Raw genomic sequence first — 14,318 nt, 5'->3', positions numbered from 1 at the left:
TTACCCACAATCCCTCCTCTCCGTTAAGAGGATCCATCCATGGCTTTAACCAGCCGATGCCGGCTCCGAGGTCGCAGAGCGATGGAAACCGAGTGCGGGAACATAATGTCGTCCCGCTCGGACAGGTACATAATAATATCAGTATTTTATTTAATTCTCTACTTCGAAATTACTCATGTGTTTTATTTTTATTTTTATATAAGCCGCAGCAGCGTCCTGGTTCTGTAATATAACGCTAACTACACTGACTCCCCCTCTCCTCCTTTTCCTCCTCAAAACAAAAAAAATATCTATGAATATGTCAATAGAATCAAACTAAAACCTATTTCTCTTGGTGTGCATACACTGAACAAAATAATACCAGGACAGTGGTGGCTGTAGATGCATCAAACGCGGTGAAACACGGACATTTTCAGAAGTAGGTGAGCTTCATGTTGACTCAGTTGTGCGTCACAGGCACAAATAGAAATCTCTCAATTACACCTTTAATAAAATTACAGGTATATTTAGTCGGTGGGACTCAGGATTGCGTTCAGGTGACCAATTTTAGAGACCTTGTCGATTTTTTGTAATATTTAGTAGATTTTTTTGAGGAGTAACCTTAAAGCCATTATGAAATCTATTCACATTTCACCATTTTAACCGCCTGACTTTATGTTGCAACAGTTACAAGCAGAGGAACGAAAGTATTGTTGAGTTAACCTGAAATGAGGAATTCAGGTTCCTTACTGTAAGTGAAAGCAGCGACACCGCCCTATAAAAATGCTCAATAGCGCCAAACCTTTATAATTAGATTTTTATTACTTATTCATCCATGCTATTTCTCATGTTAGAAGTACATTTAAAGGACAGTGATTGGATCTGCAGGATATCTTTACTATAGAGGAAAGTCAGATAAATGTAATGAAATAAAAGAGGGTATTTTCTTTTTAAATTGAAGTTAAGAATTAGCATCAAAAGTAAATACTCGAGTACAAGTGCTTCAAATCTGTGACAGAGTAAATGCACTTATTTAAATTCCACCGTTGAAACACTATTTTGATCTGCCTGCTGCTCCACTGGGCAGAACGCTTTAGTCCTATTACAACTATTACTATACAGTTACTTTTCAGATTTAAAGTATGAACTCACTTCAGAAAATATGATGATCAAATTTGCCATTAGTGTTTTAGAGTTAGCTCTATGAGACTGATGTCACACTTGGTCATTTCACATCAGAGAAACAATGACAGTGAGTAATTAAGGGTTATTGATCACGCTGCTAATCACTACTGAACTATTTCCGTGTATATTCAAATGCAGGGTTTACATTTGAGATGCTGCTACTTTTAGTCATTTAAAGGACGTCAGCACTTATTATAAATAAATCCTTAAGCTAAATGAGAATCGTGTTTCAGAGTTATATGTATTCTTGAGTTACCGCGAGTGCAACCTAATTGTCTTTATTGTGTTTCTCCATATCACAAGTTATCTTTATTTCTACTTTGCTCACAACGTATGTGACGTACTTGTCACTATTTAAGGGTTTTCCTTATGAGTCCAATGATTAAGTGTGTTGACTGCTGTGAAGCCACATCATATATACACACTAAAGGTCATAACAAACGCTGTTGACCAAAAAACTTTTGGAGAAATATATTTACACGTTCTATTATTATTCATGCAGAAATAAATTTGTAAATAACTGTAGAAGTTTATTAAAGATTTCAAGCTGAAACATAGTTTAATACATATATTTTACGTCACTACAAACTGATCATCTTTTAGTTTTGGTCAGACTTCTTTTTAGCCGCCGGGTGGACAGTGATGTTTTTTATTTTTTTCCTCTCTAAATGTCTCGGATGATGTGTCTCGCTCGCACGTCATCCCTCTGGCTCCGTAGTGTTTCCGTGGGTCAGGTCAGTGAAGCGAGAGGAAGGATCAAAAGGAGACGTATGTCCCGTCCTCTTTTTGTTTACAGGTGCATCTATTAATACCAGCCAAGCAGCTCTTTGCTGTCAGTGCCCAGTGATCCTCTTAGTGTCTGCCCCTCGCACACACACAGAGGGAAAGGAGGACACATGGGTGGCGGCACAGAGAGGTGATCGCTTACGCTCCACAGATACCCATGTGTGACTGGACGAAGTGACAGAAGGGCAGGAAGCCGCACAGGTTTACAACCCCGGTCCGTGTTGAGGCAAAGTGGCTGTTGTTTTGGGAAGTTTGCCACGGTGACAGGCAAGCTGGAGGGTAGCAGGCTGTCGTCCGAAGCAGACTTGACTCTGCTGGACTGTGCAGGAGCCAGAATCTCTGGCTGCTGGTCTCTCAGGTCTGACCGCAGGTAAGATGCGACTGACCGCAAAGATGCCGCCGCTGTTTTTGCCTCAGTGCAGGATAGGTGCCCGGTTCCCCCTCTTAAAGCTCCATATTCGCTGCGATATGTGTCTGCGTGTGCTATAAATAGTCTGTAAACAGGGGTTGATGAGGGGTCAGAGGAAGTGCAGAATCTGGGTTAGTTTGCAGGGATTTTCGGTGGGTTTAATTTGAGCTGCCTGCAGTGTGTCATTACTGAACATTCGAAACCGTGTTGGTTGAGTATGTAAAATCCTCATTAGTCTCCAGTTCTTTTCAGGACTTGTCTCATTTGTGTGAAATTGTGCATCTCAAGCAAAACAAGGAGGGTGCTAATTTAATTTCTAATTACTGGCAGTGGAAGTAGGATTGCCTAAAAGTATCCTTGCAGAGCCCGACACAAAAGCTAAGCTGATTTTTGTATGTTCCAGGTACAGTTAATGTAACATATGTAGTCTAGTGTATGGACACAGTGAAGGCAGAGGGAAAAGAAGTGTCCAGATCCTTTATTACCATTAAAATACTCCATTAGAAGTGAGCGTACTGCTTGTGTTGTTTGTAAAATGTTGCACCAGTATCTACAGAGCTAGTTGTCTTCACTGTGGATTAATCTGGAAGTTACTTTGTTGATAAATCTTTTATTCTTTTCTCTGACTTATTGTTTGGTTTGTAAAATACTCATTAGGCCAATCTCATCCCTTATTTCCATTTAAATGATCAGACGGCTCAAAAGTTTCCTCACTGTCAGAGATCAGACAGTGGTTATTGATGGTCAAAGATCTGATCAGAGCTGTGATTGTGTTCCTTACTTATTAGTTATCTTGTTCACGGATGACTGTAAAAACCATCGTGCTGTGTTGTCTTAATGATTCTCAGCCCAATAGATCAGGTGCATGGATCTATAATTCAGCAGTTTGTGGGCTGGTCTTGACAGATATATTCTAGAAAATAATAAATCTCATTCATGAGATAGTTGTTGAAACTCTAGATTTAGATTTACAAACAGAATTAGTGACAACACAGATGCCGGTTTATAAAAGTATCAGTATAATGTCAGCCACGGTACAGATAGATAACTCATGTTAATGCTCTGTAGATGCTGTTTGTCATTTCTTGTCTCACGTCACATGTGTTCAGGTAACTAGATTTCTGCAACGTTTGTTTTAAATGAAGCATTTTCAATTAGATCTATGAAGAATGTGTCCAAACTCAAACATTTAAGGCAGAGAAAAGCTTGAAAAAGCAAATTGTCACATTTGAAATGAAACTTTTGAACTTTTGAACAGAGGGTTTGTGTGAGATTAAATGACATGCAGCGTTTCAGTGAATTTAAAATCCTAAAAAAGGACATTTTACCTTTAAAATGTCATTAAGTGATTTTGACTGTGACTGGATTTGACCTCACAGGAGGTTTTGTCGCCTGCTGCTCCACAGCAGAACTCACAAAAACAGTCTTACACAACACACAATAATGTGGTTTGCGTAACAGGGAAAAAAATATTTTCTTTATCTTTCTTGCACCACAGGTTTTAACATACTTGAAATTGCACCTTTGTATTGTTGACTGTAGTCACAGTGTCACTCTGACATACCTTCATGCGTCATAATAACAGGCCTTTTTTTAACATGTCACACAGGTCACGCGTCTGGATGAAACTTTAGAATCTTTTTTTTTTTTAGCTTGATTTGTCATTTGTCTAGTTGCAGATGTGGAGAATAAAAAATTGTGATGAGGAGGACAGTAAACTGAGAAAGAGATATAAAATATTGAATTTTACTTATCATTTAGGCTGATCAGTATACAGCATTATAATGGCGATGGTTCATCATAACAAAATAGCACTGAACGAAAGTGAGACCAAGTATGTGGCGAATGTCATTCATTTTAAAGATGGTAGACCAATATAAATATCGATGTTTGGCAGGTTAAAATAAAAAAATAACAAATTGAATAAAGTCACTGCAACAATTTTGACATGTTTTCGTATTTTAGTGAAATATCTCAGCAGCTGTTTGATGCCATGGCTGCAGATTTTTCATGCTGCTTTGAAAATGAGTGAGTTGCTGCTGCTCACATTCACACACAGGATTCAGCGTGTTGCTCAAGGAACCACTATCCCTCTGGTTCATGGACAACCCACTCCACCTACTGAGCCACAGCCACCCAGTTCTGTGACCTAACACCAGCAAATGTTTATTTGCTAGTGAACGTACCTGCTAAACGTCAGCACATTAGCATCATCACTGAGCGTGGCAGCTGCTAGCGTTCATGTTTTTTATGAGCCTCATCGTGCACACGACACACTGAATGTTTTGTACATGGTCTTTTAACCTAGAAAGTAAATGCATATGTTCACACGTATGAGCAGCAGTATTCAGAAGAACTCAACAGGCCTACAGGAAGTTTGTCTGACAGTGTCTCTCCCGGTTCTTCCATGAATCTCCTGTGTTCAGGCTCTAACCCGCCCTCCTGTTTGTCCTTTCGCAGTGGGAGCGGGGAGGACTCGTTGGACCGGCTCCTGCCGCCCGCCGGGGCCCCTCGCAGGAAGAGCGCTACCTCGCTGAGTAAAACGGAGCCTCCCCTGCTCCGTACAGGCACGCGCACCATCTACACCGCTGGCCGACCTCCCTGGTATGACGAGCACGGGGCTCAGTCAAAAGAGGCCTTTGTCATCGGTACGACACTCACTGGGTGATGTTTTCCCTCTCGCTACCTTCAGGCCGAGTCGCTTTGAGTTGCACAACCTGTCCCTTTGTCCCGCTCTCTCTTATTCTACCAATAAACACTTAAGTGCTATCACACGTGCATACCAGCAGACAACATTAGGCACACTCTGAAAAACACATATAATGGGCTTTTGAAATGCCGTGTGGATCTGCAGGGTTGTGTGGGGGCAGTGCCTCAGGGAAGACCACCGTGGCCAATAAGATCATCGAGGCTCTGGATGTGCCGTGGGTTGTGCTGTTGTCTATGGATTCCTTCTACAAGGTGAGAGCGTCATGCATGTCAGCCTTTTTGTGTCTCCACTTGTTTGGTTCCTACAGATTTTGTGTGGGTTTGTCTAAGGAAGAATAATGTTTTGTTAGCCTTAAGAGCATTTTGAACACGACAGCTTGATGCACTCATTATACCGCTGTCACAGTTTTGACTTAATAAAAGGTTGTGGCGGTTTAGATGTCTGCAAATTACAGAGTATGTGTATTTATACTGTACTAATGGAAGTAAAGGGAGAATAATGTGGTGACAGATCTGTATTTAGAAGGAACCTGGGAATAAATTACACTGTAAATACTTTTCAATTTAGCCAGTACTGGAGGAGAACAACAATACGTTCAGCCAAATGTCTCGTGATAATAGTTTGGTCGTGAAAAGGAGCCATGCGTCACTTTTAATCTCCTCTTTCAAGGCTGTTTTGATGACCTCCAGAGTTCTCTGTTTCATTAGAAACTTGTTCAAAACTCCAAACGAGAGCAACAACAGATATTGCCAATCAGTGCCCTGAGACTGGACATCTAATTGATGCAAATAGGACAGATTGCCCTAAACAGATTGCCCTAAAAAACTCACATCGAACAGGAGCCACTGACGTATGTATAGACAGGTGAACCTGCTGGCGACTGTGGCTCAGTGGGTGGAGCAGGTTGTGCACAAACCAGAGCGTTAGTTCAATCCCCAACACATGAACCACAAACTGAAGTGTCCTTAAGAGAGACTTAGGTAGAAAAATTAGGTAGAAAACCACTATAATGGCATTTACTTTGATTCTTGATGTCAATTAAATCAGTTACATACATTAGCTACAGAGGCCAGAAACATGTTTATTTCTGCTGTGAACTTGGACTCTTTAACATGTCCGTCTTTGGGGATTAACTCACGTCTGGAGCCAGCCTCAAGTGGCTGTTTTAGGAACTAAAGCTGCTGACATCCAGACGTTGGCATCTCGAGCTGAAACAGAGTAAACCACTGTGCTGACTGCACCAAATTACGCAGATATCATTAATGTTCATGTTGTTTCTAGCGCCCTCACACCACCGCCTCACATGAAAAGGCTGACCTCTCATTACTGGCGTCTAGAAGGCATCAGCTGATCTGTGTCCTCATTTACAAACCTGGCGTCTTTATCTGAGTTCAGAGTAAATACCCACAGCACTGCATCACAGGTGAGACTGGCTTCACGAGTTCCTCATACCGCCTGTGGTTTGTACACACCTGTGGTCCTTACTGGAATGACCTATCAGTTCCTTCCTCCAGACTTTAAACCGCAGATATTTTGGGTGAAGTGTTGCAATTGGTGTCATCAGTGTATTTATGGATATGTTCTCAGCAAAAACTAAATCTAGATCTCAGTGAGGATTTTAGGATGAAAGCCCATTAAGCATCCTAAAAAGAGAGAAAACCAAGAACCTTTAAATTCAAAGATTATTAATACATGAAAACTTATTTTATCTTTTTGTTGGAGTGGATCATAGTTCAGCATTCACAGTGATTTGTTTTCTTGCAGGAAGTTTAAAAGGTCAATACCAGCCGAGACGAGCAGTGGAAATTAAAAAAACGATCAAAATTACAGCTTCTTGTTTTACGTGTGTGTCTTCACTGAACAGAAGCCTTAGATGGTTAATGATTAGTAGGTTTTTGATCCGAGCTAAATGTTTTCACCCGTTTGACTCCAGGGGTTATGCTAAGCTAAACTAAGCTAAACTCCTGACTCTGGCTTTTCAGTTAATCCACAGACAAGACAGTGGTATCGATCTCACCAAACTGACCGAAAAAGCGGATCAGCGCGTTTCCCAAAATGTCTTTGCTTCATCAGCACATGCTGAGCGCATGAATCTGATTTGTTCCTCAGGTTTTATCCTCGGAAGAACAGGCTCTGGCAGCGAAGAACGACTACAACTTTGACCATCCGGGAGCGTTCGACTTCGAGCTGCTGGTAGCCACCCTGCGAAAACTGAAGCAGGGCAAGAGTGTGAAGATCCCGGTGTATGACTTCACCACGCACGGGAGGCAGAAAGACTGGGTGAGGTCGCGTTCTTGTCTCTTTCTTCAGGAAACTCCTTGATTCGCTCGGAGATTAGATTAAATATGCATCGTGTAATTTTGGAAGAAGAAAGTCGAGCAGCAGTGAGGAGACAGCCGTTAATGTTTCAAAGCTGAAAATATATAAAACATGTTTCCCAAAGTGACACTTGTATCTCACAAAAGCAGCCGTCACTGTTGATGAAGCACCTTTTTTGCTTTTCAGACATTCTGAGACGTTTCCCCTCCTCTCTCTGCAGAAAAACGTGTACGGCGCCAGTGTTATCATTTTCGAAGGAATTATGTCTTTTGTGGACAAAGAGCTTCTTCAGGTAAGGCAGCGTGTGTCCTTTTATGTCTTCCCTTTTGAAGAATTCTTGAGCAAAATAATCACCACCAGGGCTTGTTGTTTGCACAGCTGCTTTTTACTGAAGTGAACATTAGTGAAGCGTTTCAGTTTGCTCTGCCCACCTGCAGCTGCTGGATATGAAAATCTTTGTCGACACGGACTCAGACATTCGACTCGTCCGCCGGCTCCGGAGGGACATCACAGAGCGCGGACGGGACATTGAAGGCGTCATCAAGCAGTACAACAAGTTTGTGAAGCCGGCCTTTGAACAGTACATCGAGCCGACCATGAGGCTGGCTGACATAGTCGTGCCAAGAGGTGAGATGACTAGAAACAACCCGATGTGGGACATTTGGACATGGTGTTGACTTTGCGGCAAAAAATATAACAGCAGCACCTCCGACTGTGCTTGTCTTGTCTCCAAGGTGGTGGGAATATGGTGGCCATTGATCTGATAGTGCAGCATGTCCACAGCCAGCTGGAGGAGGTGATTCACCAAAACGATCACCGTACTTTAGAGGGGGGCGCCACCATGTGTCCAAAAGCAGGAACATGCAGCCTCCACGTCCTGATTTTAACCCTCCCACTTTGGGGAATTCTGTCCACAAAAATAACATGTAAAAACCTGAAATGAATTGAAATAACACATATTCATTGTGTTGTCAAACCTTATGTAGCTTATGGGTGCCACAGGATTGGGTGACATGTTTCTTCACTGTGATGAACACCTTCATTTTAGTTTATTCTTAGTCAGCCTCTTCCAGAACGTGTCCCCGATGACATTGATTATGTGACAGATTAAGTAATAATGGAGCCTAGGAAATAATTTAGTCCTGAAACTGTATATTTATGATGGTTTTTACATCTTCACCAGTATTCTAACACGTTGTTACGTTTCATCTCCTGCATGGATTTAACAAAATCTGTATCTTTCAAAACATTGTCTTCTTTCTATCTTCATTTTATTTCCACTGTCTCTCTCTTTCTTTATGCAGCGAGAGCTCAGTGTCAGGTATGCTGATATGCATTTTGACTTACTCTTATATCCATACATGCGTCTAACTGTGTCTCAGTAACTCTCTGTCATTTCAAGGTCTACTTCCTTTCTGCAACAGCTGAATGACACAGTATAAGCTTTCGATCTGTGCTTCCTCTCAGGGCTGTCCTGGCCTCAGCCCAGCAGACTCAGCCGCTGCCCCAGACGCTCAGCGTGTTGGAGAGTACGCCGCAGGTCAAAGGCCTGCACACCATCATCAGGTAGCAACGCGTTCTCATGCTCAGCTTTCCACATCTGCTTCACACTAAGGATTAAACCCTCTCAAATCACTCCGCTGCAGGAACAAAGAAACCAGCCGAGATGAGTTCATCTTCTATTCAAAGAGGTTAATGCGACTTCTGATAGAACATGCGCTCACATTTCTGCCATCACAGGTGAGAAGACGTTGATACTTGTTGAATATAAGACGGGTCATCCTCACTGTTTTTTGTTTAACAACGGCAGTTAACAGAAAATCACCAGACACATCGGTTTTCTTTAGGAAGGAAATCTGATTAGAGACTTGCATGTTATTGTAAGTTTAAAAGGAGCATTTCGGATATTTGTATTACTCAGACCATTTCCTTTACATTAGCTAGTTTGACAGGCCAAAAAAAAAAAAAAGAAAAATCAGACCCAGCAAACCCATTTAGGAGACAGATTTAAGGGAGGTGACCTCCATCAGGCAGGTCAAACGAGCAAGATTGGATTTGGATGTGAAGTGTTCCATAAAATCAGACCTTGGTTAAGTTTTTAAAACAGTAACAACTCTCAACCTTAACAAATAATGTAACACTAAGTTTGTCTGATCATTCTTTGTGATATATTCCCTGTGTCGTCTCAAGATACAAAGATCAAGTATAAAAGCCAGAGGCTTGCACACATAAACTTTTCTTTGGAGATTTATTGAACTTAAGTTGGTGAAAATGCTAAGGTAGAGGTGAAACAGCTCATACTGTGTGCATTATATACTAATACTTTAGTAAGGTTATCCACAGGACACATAAATTCACACGTAAACATGCACAGATGATATATTTCTACTTTAACTGTGGGTGCAGACTGTGTGATGAAACGATATCTGTTAAAACAAACTCATTTGTGTCTTCTACCAGCCGTGTGTAGTTCAGACTCCGCAGGGCCAGGAGTACGAGGGCCGCAGCTACAACGGCAAAGGGGTGAGTGATGCTCTCCTTCCACAAGGTCTTGTTGACTTCACGTCGTGTGTCTGCGGGGTTTCTGTCTTCACCCTCACTCTGCTGCCTCATCTCCACAGATGACCGGTGTGTCCATCCTGCGGGCTGGAGAGACCATGGAGCCCGCCCTGAGGGCCGTGTGCAAGGACGTCCGCATCGGCAAGATCCTCATCCAGACCAACCTCGACTCCGGCGAACCGGAGGTAGCAGGGATGGGACATTTTTTTACCAAATGTCTTCACTGTTAATGTCTTTTAAATCCGTATGGCTGCTGCATGTCTTTAAGATGTCACAGTGTTGCAAATATCATATCAAACAAAGGATGAAAATGTTTTGATTGTTTATTTCTTTATTTCTTCCACATGATGTGTGTCTCCGTGGTAACTACCATTCCTTCTTTTGTAACCATGGTAACTGGTCTCCTCCTCTCTGGCCTTGCCAGCTGCATTACCTGCGTCTGCCCAAAGACATCAGCGAAGATCATGTCATCCTAATGGACAGCACAGTCTCCACCGGCGCTGCTGCCATGATGGCAGTACGAGTCCTACTGGTGGGTGGAGATTAACATCATTAGTCTTCAGTGAGGCGGCAGTAGGGCCCCGCTTCTCTTCATCAGTCACATGTGTCTCATTGATGTGGTTATTGAGTAGAACTTTTTTTTTTTTATCCTGAAAGGGTTTGGTTAGTTTTATTTCGGCAAAGATAAATGTCAAATCATTTTGTCCCTCGCTTCCCATTTATTAATTAAACCTCTGATAACGATCGCTAAGCAACTGACAGATGTCGCTGTGATGTGTGTGGTGGAGCAGGATCACGAGGTGCAGGAGGATAAGATCATGTTGGTGTCGCTGCTGATGGCAGAGCTCGGAGTTCACTCTGTGGCCTACGCCTTCCCAAAGGTCAAAATCATCACCACCGCTGTGGACAAGAGCCTGGACAACCTATTACATGTAATTCCTGGTATCGGTAAGAGATTAACTAATAACTTTTTCATTATTTCTGTTACCGTCCTGAGAAATCAGAGAGTCTTTGTTTGTGGCCAAACAGTTAGCATGTAGTGCAAGTGTACAATTAAGACGACCTACAAAAACTAAACTATAAAGCAAATTCTCCTTCATCTTACAACACTGTCTTCAGTTTCCAGGTTTTAGCTTCATGACTTTTGTTTTATTCATTTCATTTCATGTCCAAGCAGATTCTCATTTTCTGGTCACTTTAGATTGAAGCAAATGCTGCTCTGTGTCACTACTGCAGCTCAACTAAACTAAAGGCACATCAGACAAATCACTGTGCAGAAATGCATGAGAAACAGGAGAAGAGGTAGTTGTCATCACTTGTTTCAAGATTATACCTCAAATTTCACATTTCCACATCCTCCAGCACTCGAACTTTAACGCCTCAGTTGGATGTGAATGTTTTACAAAGAAAAAAAGAAGGAAACTTCATTCAATCATATATGTTTAAGAACCATAACACCGGTCAACTAAGATACTGAAGCCAGTATAGAGCACTGAGCCAATGTGACGCAGTGAGCCAGTTTTCTGAGCTTCTCTCGGACGAGGTGGCCGAGTGGTTAAGGCGATGGACTGCTAATCCATTGTGCTCTGCACGCGTGGGTTTGAATCCCATCCTCGTCGAGCGTGTTTTTGGTTTTCTGGCGTACAAATAGATGCAATTCAGAGAACATATTCCTCGTATGTGCTCCTCGTAACCTTCCTTCTAAGCATCAATGAAGTAATTTGTCTCATAGACATACATAGTAAATTCAAGTCAAAATAACATAATTTTAATATATCCATTCAGTGTATTATGTTCAATTAATGCTGTTTAAAGTTTTGAACTATTATTTCACGTTCTTTTTTTCATAATTTTTTTAAAGCCATTGTTGTATCATGACTTTTTGCTCAAAGCTGACTGTCCTGTGTTCTCAGGAGATTTCGGGGACCGATATTTTGGGACAGATGGGTCCGACAGCTGGAGCGATGATGAGGACCAGGACCAGCCATCACACTGACACAAGCACCTGTGAGCCTCTGTGAAAGAAAGAAAAAAAATACTACTTGAAATCTCCTGTTACTGTGCATCCTCTTCTTCAGGCATAGACGAGGAAAGAGTTTGTTACATTTTGTGTACTGTATGTGGCATTTTGTACGCTTAGGCCACCGGTGGGTTTCAGTCTAGTTGTAGGCATGTGGGACTCTTTGTTCTATCTACAACGCAGTGTTCAACATTAATATTTTCATACAGAAGTGAAATGGTGCCATACGCTTAGGTACAATAATGCAATAATGTTGTAACTTACTACAAGGTTTTATTCAGGAACTGGATGCACCAGCTGCTCTTAAATCAAGGACTTAAGTTCATGTTTCAAACAGAAAATCACTGGAAAGGTTTTCACTATTAAGATTTAAACTCTTGGTTAAACCAGATTAAAACAGCACAGTGACACCATGAATACACCAACACCCCCACAACAATGAAGCTAGAACATTTATCAGGTAACGTTCACCATGTTCAGCATCTTAGCTTAGCATGTTAACGCTTGTTCTTCACTGTTAACTAAAGGAAATGTTCTCAGATGATTTTGTAAAGCAGAAATTTAAGGGGTGAACAAAGTTATTCAGTTTCATTGTTATCTTGGAAGTTGATGTTTGCATGCACAAGACGTTAAGACATTTTACCTAAAAAGAAAGGCTTGTGTTAGCTGTGAACTGAGCAACAGATTGATACTGATACTTTTACGAGTCCGATCTTTCTACCGATCCTTTCCAAACACAGGCCTGGTTTTGATATTTAAAATGTTCCTGCAGTTTAAAATTAGTGAGGAACATGTGATAGCAGTAAATGGATTTCCATTATACAGTAGGTCATGTTGGTTTATTTTTTTCAAAACCCATTAACTCTTAAATGCAAACAGCTCATATTGGTAGTAGCTGGTCAGGATCAGACATGCAGCAGCGACGTCTGGGGCTTTTAAGGCTATTAATATTTAATTTGTGTGGTGCAGTCTGTTTTTAATATAGAGGTATTTGAAAAATAACCACCCCTCAGGAAAAAAATAATATTTTTTATTGTATTCTTTAAAAATCAGATGCATACCTCTGATATTGGTAATTATGCAGCAGAGTCACAGACTGAACTTCAGTTTATGAGCAGCTGGTGCGTCTGACTGAAGAATATGTTCTTAACAAATTCATCCACACTTTATGCTGCCCTAGAAAGGCATTTTCACATATGTCATGGTGTAACTTTAAATCTACAGCAGACCAGTTTTATATTAAGATTTATCACAAAGGGGAGTGAATATAATTTTCCAACTATTACATGTTCAAATCAAGAATGTTAAATTCAGCAGGTGGAAAAGCAGGTTTTAATTCAGATTTTGTTTTACGTTTTCGCAGCCACTGCTTGAATTGTTCGCCTATACGTGTCTGGAATGATCTGAACCGTCACACACTCGCATCTGAATATTTTAAACGCTCCTCTGACTCTCAGGGTTCACTCGCAGGCCGTCCGGCTCCCCCGCTGTGATGCACTTTAAGGCCTGAAGAGGTCAGCATAGCTCACATGAAGCTCCTCTTCTACTGTGATTTATAGCGTGTCCCCCTGAGAAATCTGCTCTTTGCAGCGCAGGAGAAATGCACACTGACTCACCTGGAGCTTTACGATCATTTCTGTGTCAATGGAAAATCCTTCGCGATGTTACACGCTAATGTGGAGCAGCAGCTCATCCTCAGTGATAAACATGTACGATGCTAATGTTGTTTCAGGGTCACAAAATGAGCAGTAAAAAATCTCCTGGCTCTCCTTCCCTGTTGTGTTCACGCCTCTTGATCCTCTTGTTACAACACGACTCCCCAGTCGCAGTTATCTCTCCTCCCTCCCTGATCTTTTCACTGTCATGTGCCTTCAATGAATCTGACTGCCTCATTCATGTGTTTATTCAGCCATTCATGCTCCTCACAGTGAGATTAGCACATCACATAAGCTGTGAATGTTGTATCATCTTCACACCTACAGCATCTCCTGCGCCCGCACGCTTGTTTGGGGGCTGCTCTCCTGCGATAGCTCCTCGCCGAGCGGGTGACACTGTGATCACGGATGTCACACGATGCGCACTGTATTCTCCAAGACAGCAGAAGACTCCCATCGCCCATGTGACTACTGCCTCAAGGTTAACCTGTTACCATGGAGACAAGCCCGCCAATGAAAAATCAGCAGACGGTTGCGATGTTGACTGCAAGCTTTTTGTTTTAAGGGGTGACCTATTTTTTTTTCCACACACACACACACACACACACACACACACACCCCTTCTCGTCCTGCCTCACTCCCTCCCTCCCTCCACAGCTACTCAGACCCTGCTACTCTGCCACATGTGCACGTGCA

The 14,318-nt window shown here is 41.9% G+C and overlaps 1 protein-coding gene and 1 non-coding gene across 2 annotated transcripts; both read left to right on the top strand.

Annotated features, from left to right (window-relative positions):
- The first annotated feature begins 8 nt into the window (after positions 1-8).
- uckl1a (uridine-cytidine kinase 1-like 1a) lies at positions 9-13,740 on the top strand. Its single transcript, XM_047567759.1, has 15 exons — positions 9-125; positions 4,820-5,007; positions 5,214-5,320; positions 7,179-7,349; positions 7,609-7,680; positions 7,826-8,015; positions 8,123-8,184; positions 8,693-8,709; positions 8,856-8,954; positions 9,035-9,128; positions 9,849-9,911; positions 10,010-10,132; positions 10,372-10,479; positions 10,739-10,895; positions 11,861-13,740. The coding sequence occupies exons 1-15, from the start codon at positions 40-42 to the stop codon at positions 11,941-11,943; spliced, it is 1,620 nt and encodes a 539-aa protein (XP_047423715.1). The 5' UTR covers positions 9-39; the 3' UTR covers positions 11,944-13,740.
- trnas-gcu lies at positions 11,485-11,566 on the top strand. Its single transcript has one exon. It is a non-coding gene; the product is annotated as a tRNA-Ser (tRNA).
- Positions 13,741-14,318: the final 578 nt, after the last annotated feature.

This window comes from Mugil cephalus, chromosome 1 (genome assembly GCF_022458985.1).
Source record: "Mugil cephalus isolate CIBA_MC_2020 chromosome 1, CIBA_Mcephalus_1.1, whole genome shotgun sequence".
Classification (NCBI taxonomy): Eukaryota; Metazoa; Chordata; class Actinopteri; order Mugiliformes; family Mugilidae; genus Mugil; species Mugil cephalus.
The sequence above is the reverse complement of the archived record's forward strand: the minus strand, read 5'-3'. Positions and strand labels throughout refer to the sequence as shown.

Bases quoted from the DNA above. Each gene is read 5' to 3' on its own strand.
- uckl1a (XM_047567759.1), top strand. From the start codon at position 40: ATGGCTTTAACCAGCCGATGCCGGCTCCGAGGTCGCAGAGCGATGGAA. The intron at 5,321-7,178 runs GTGAGAGCGTCA...TTTGTTCCTCAG, and splicing joins CTATGGATTCCTTCTACAAG to GTTTTATCCTCGGAAGAACA. The intron at 8,016-8,122 runs GTGAGATGACTA...CTTGTCTCCAAG, and splicing joins TGACATAGTCGTGCCAAGAG to GTGGTGGGAATATGGTGGCC.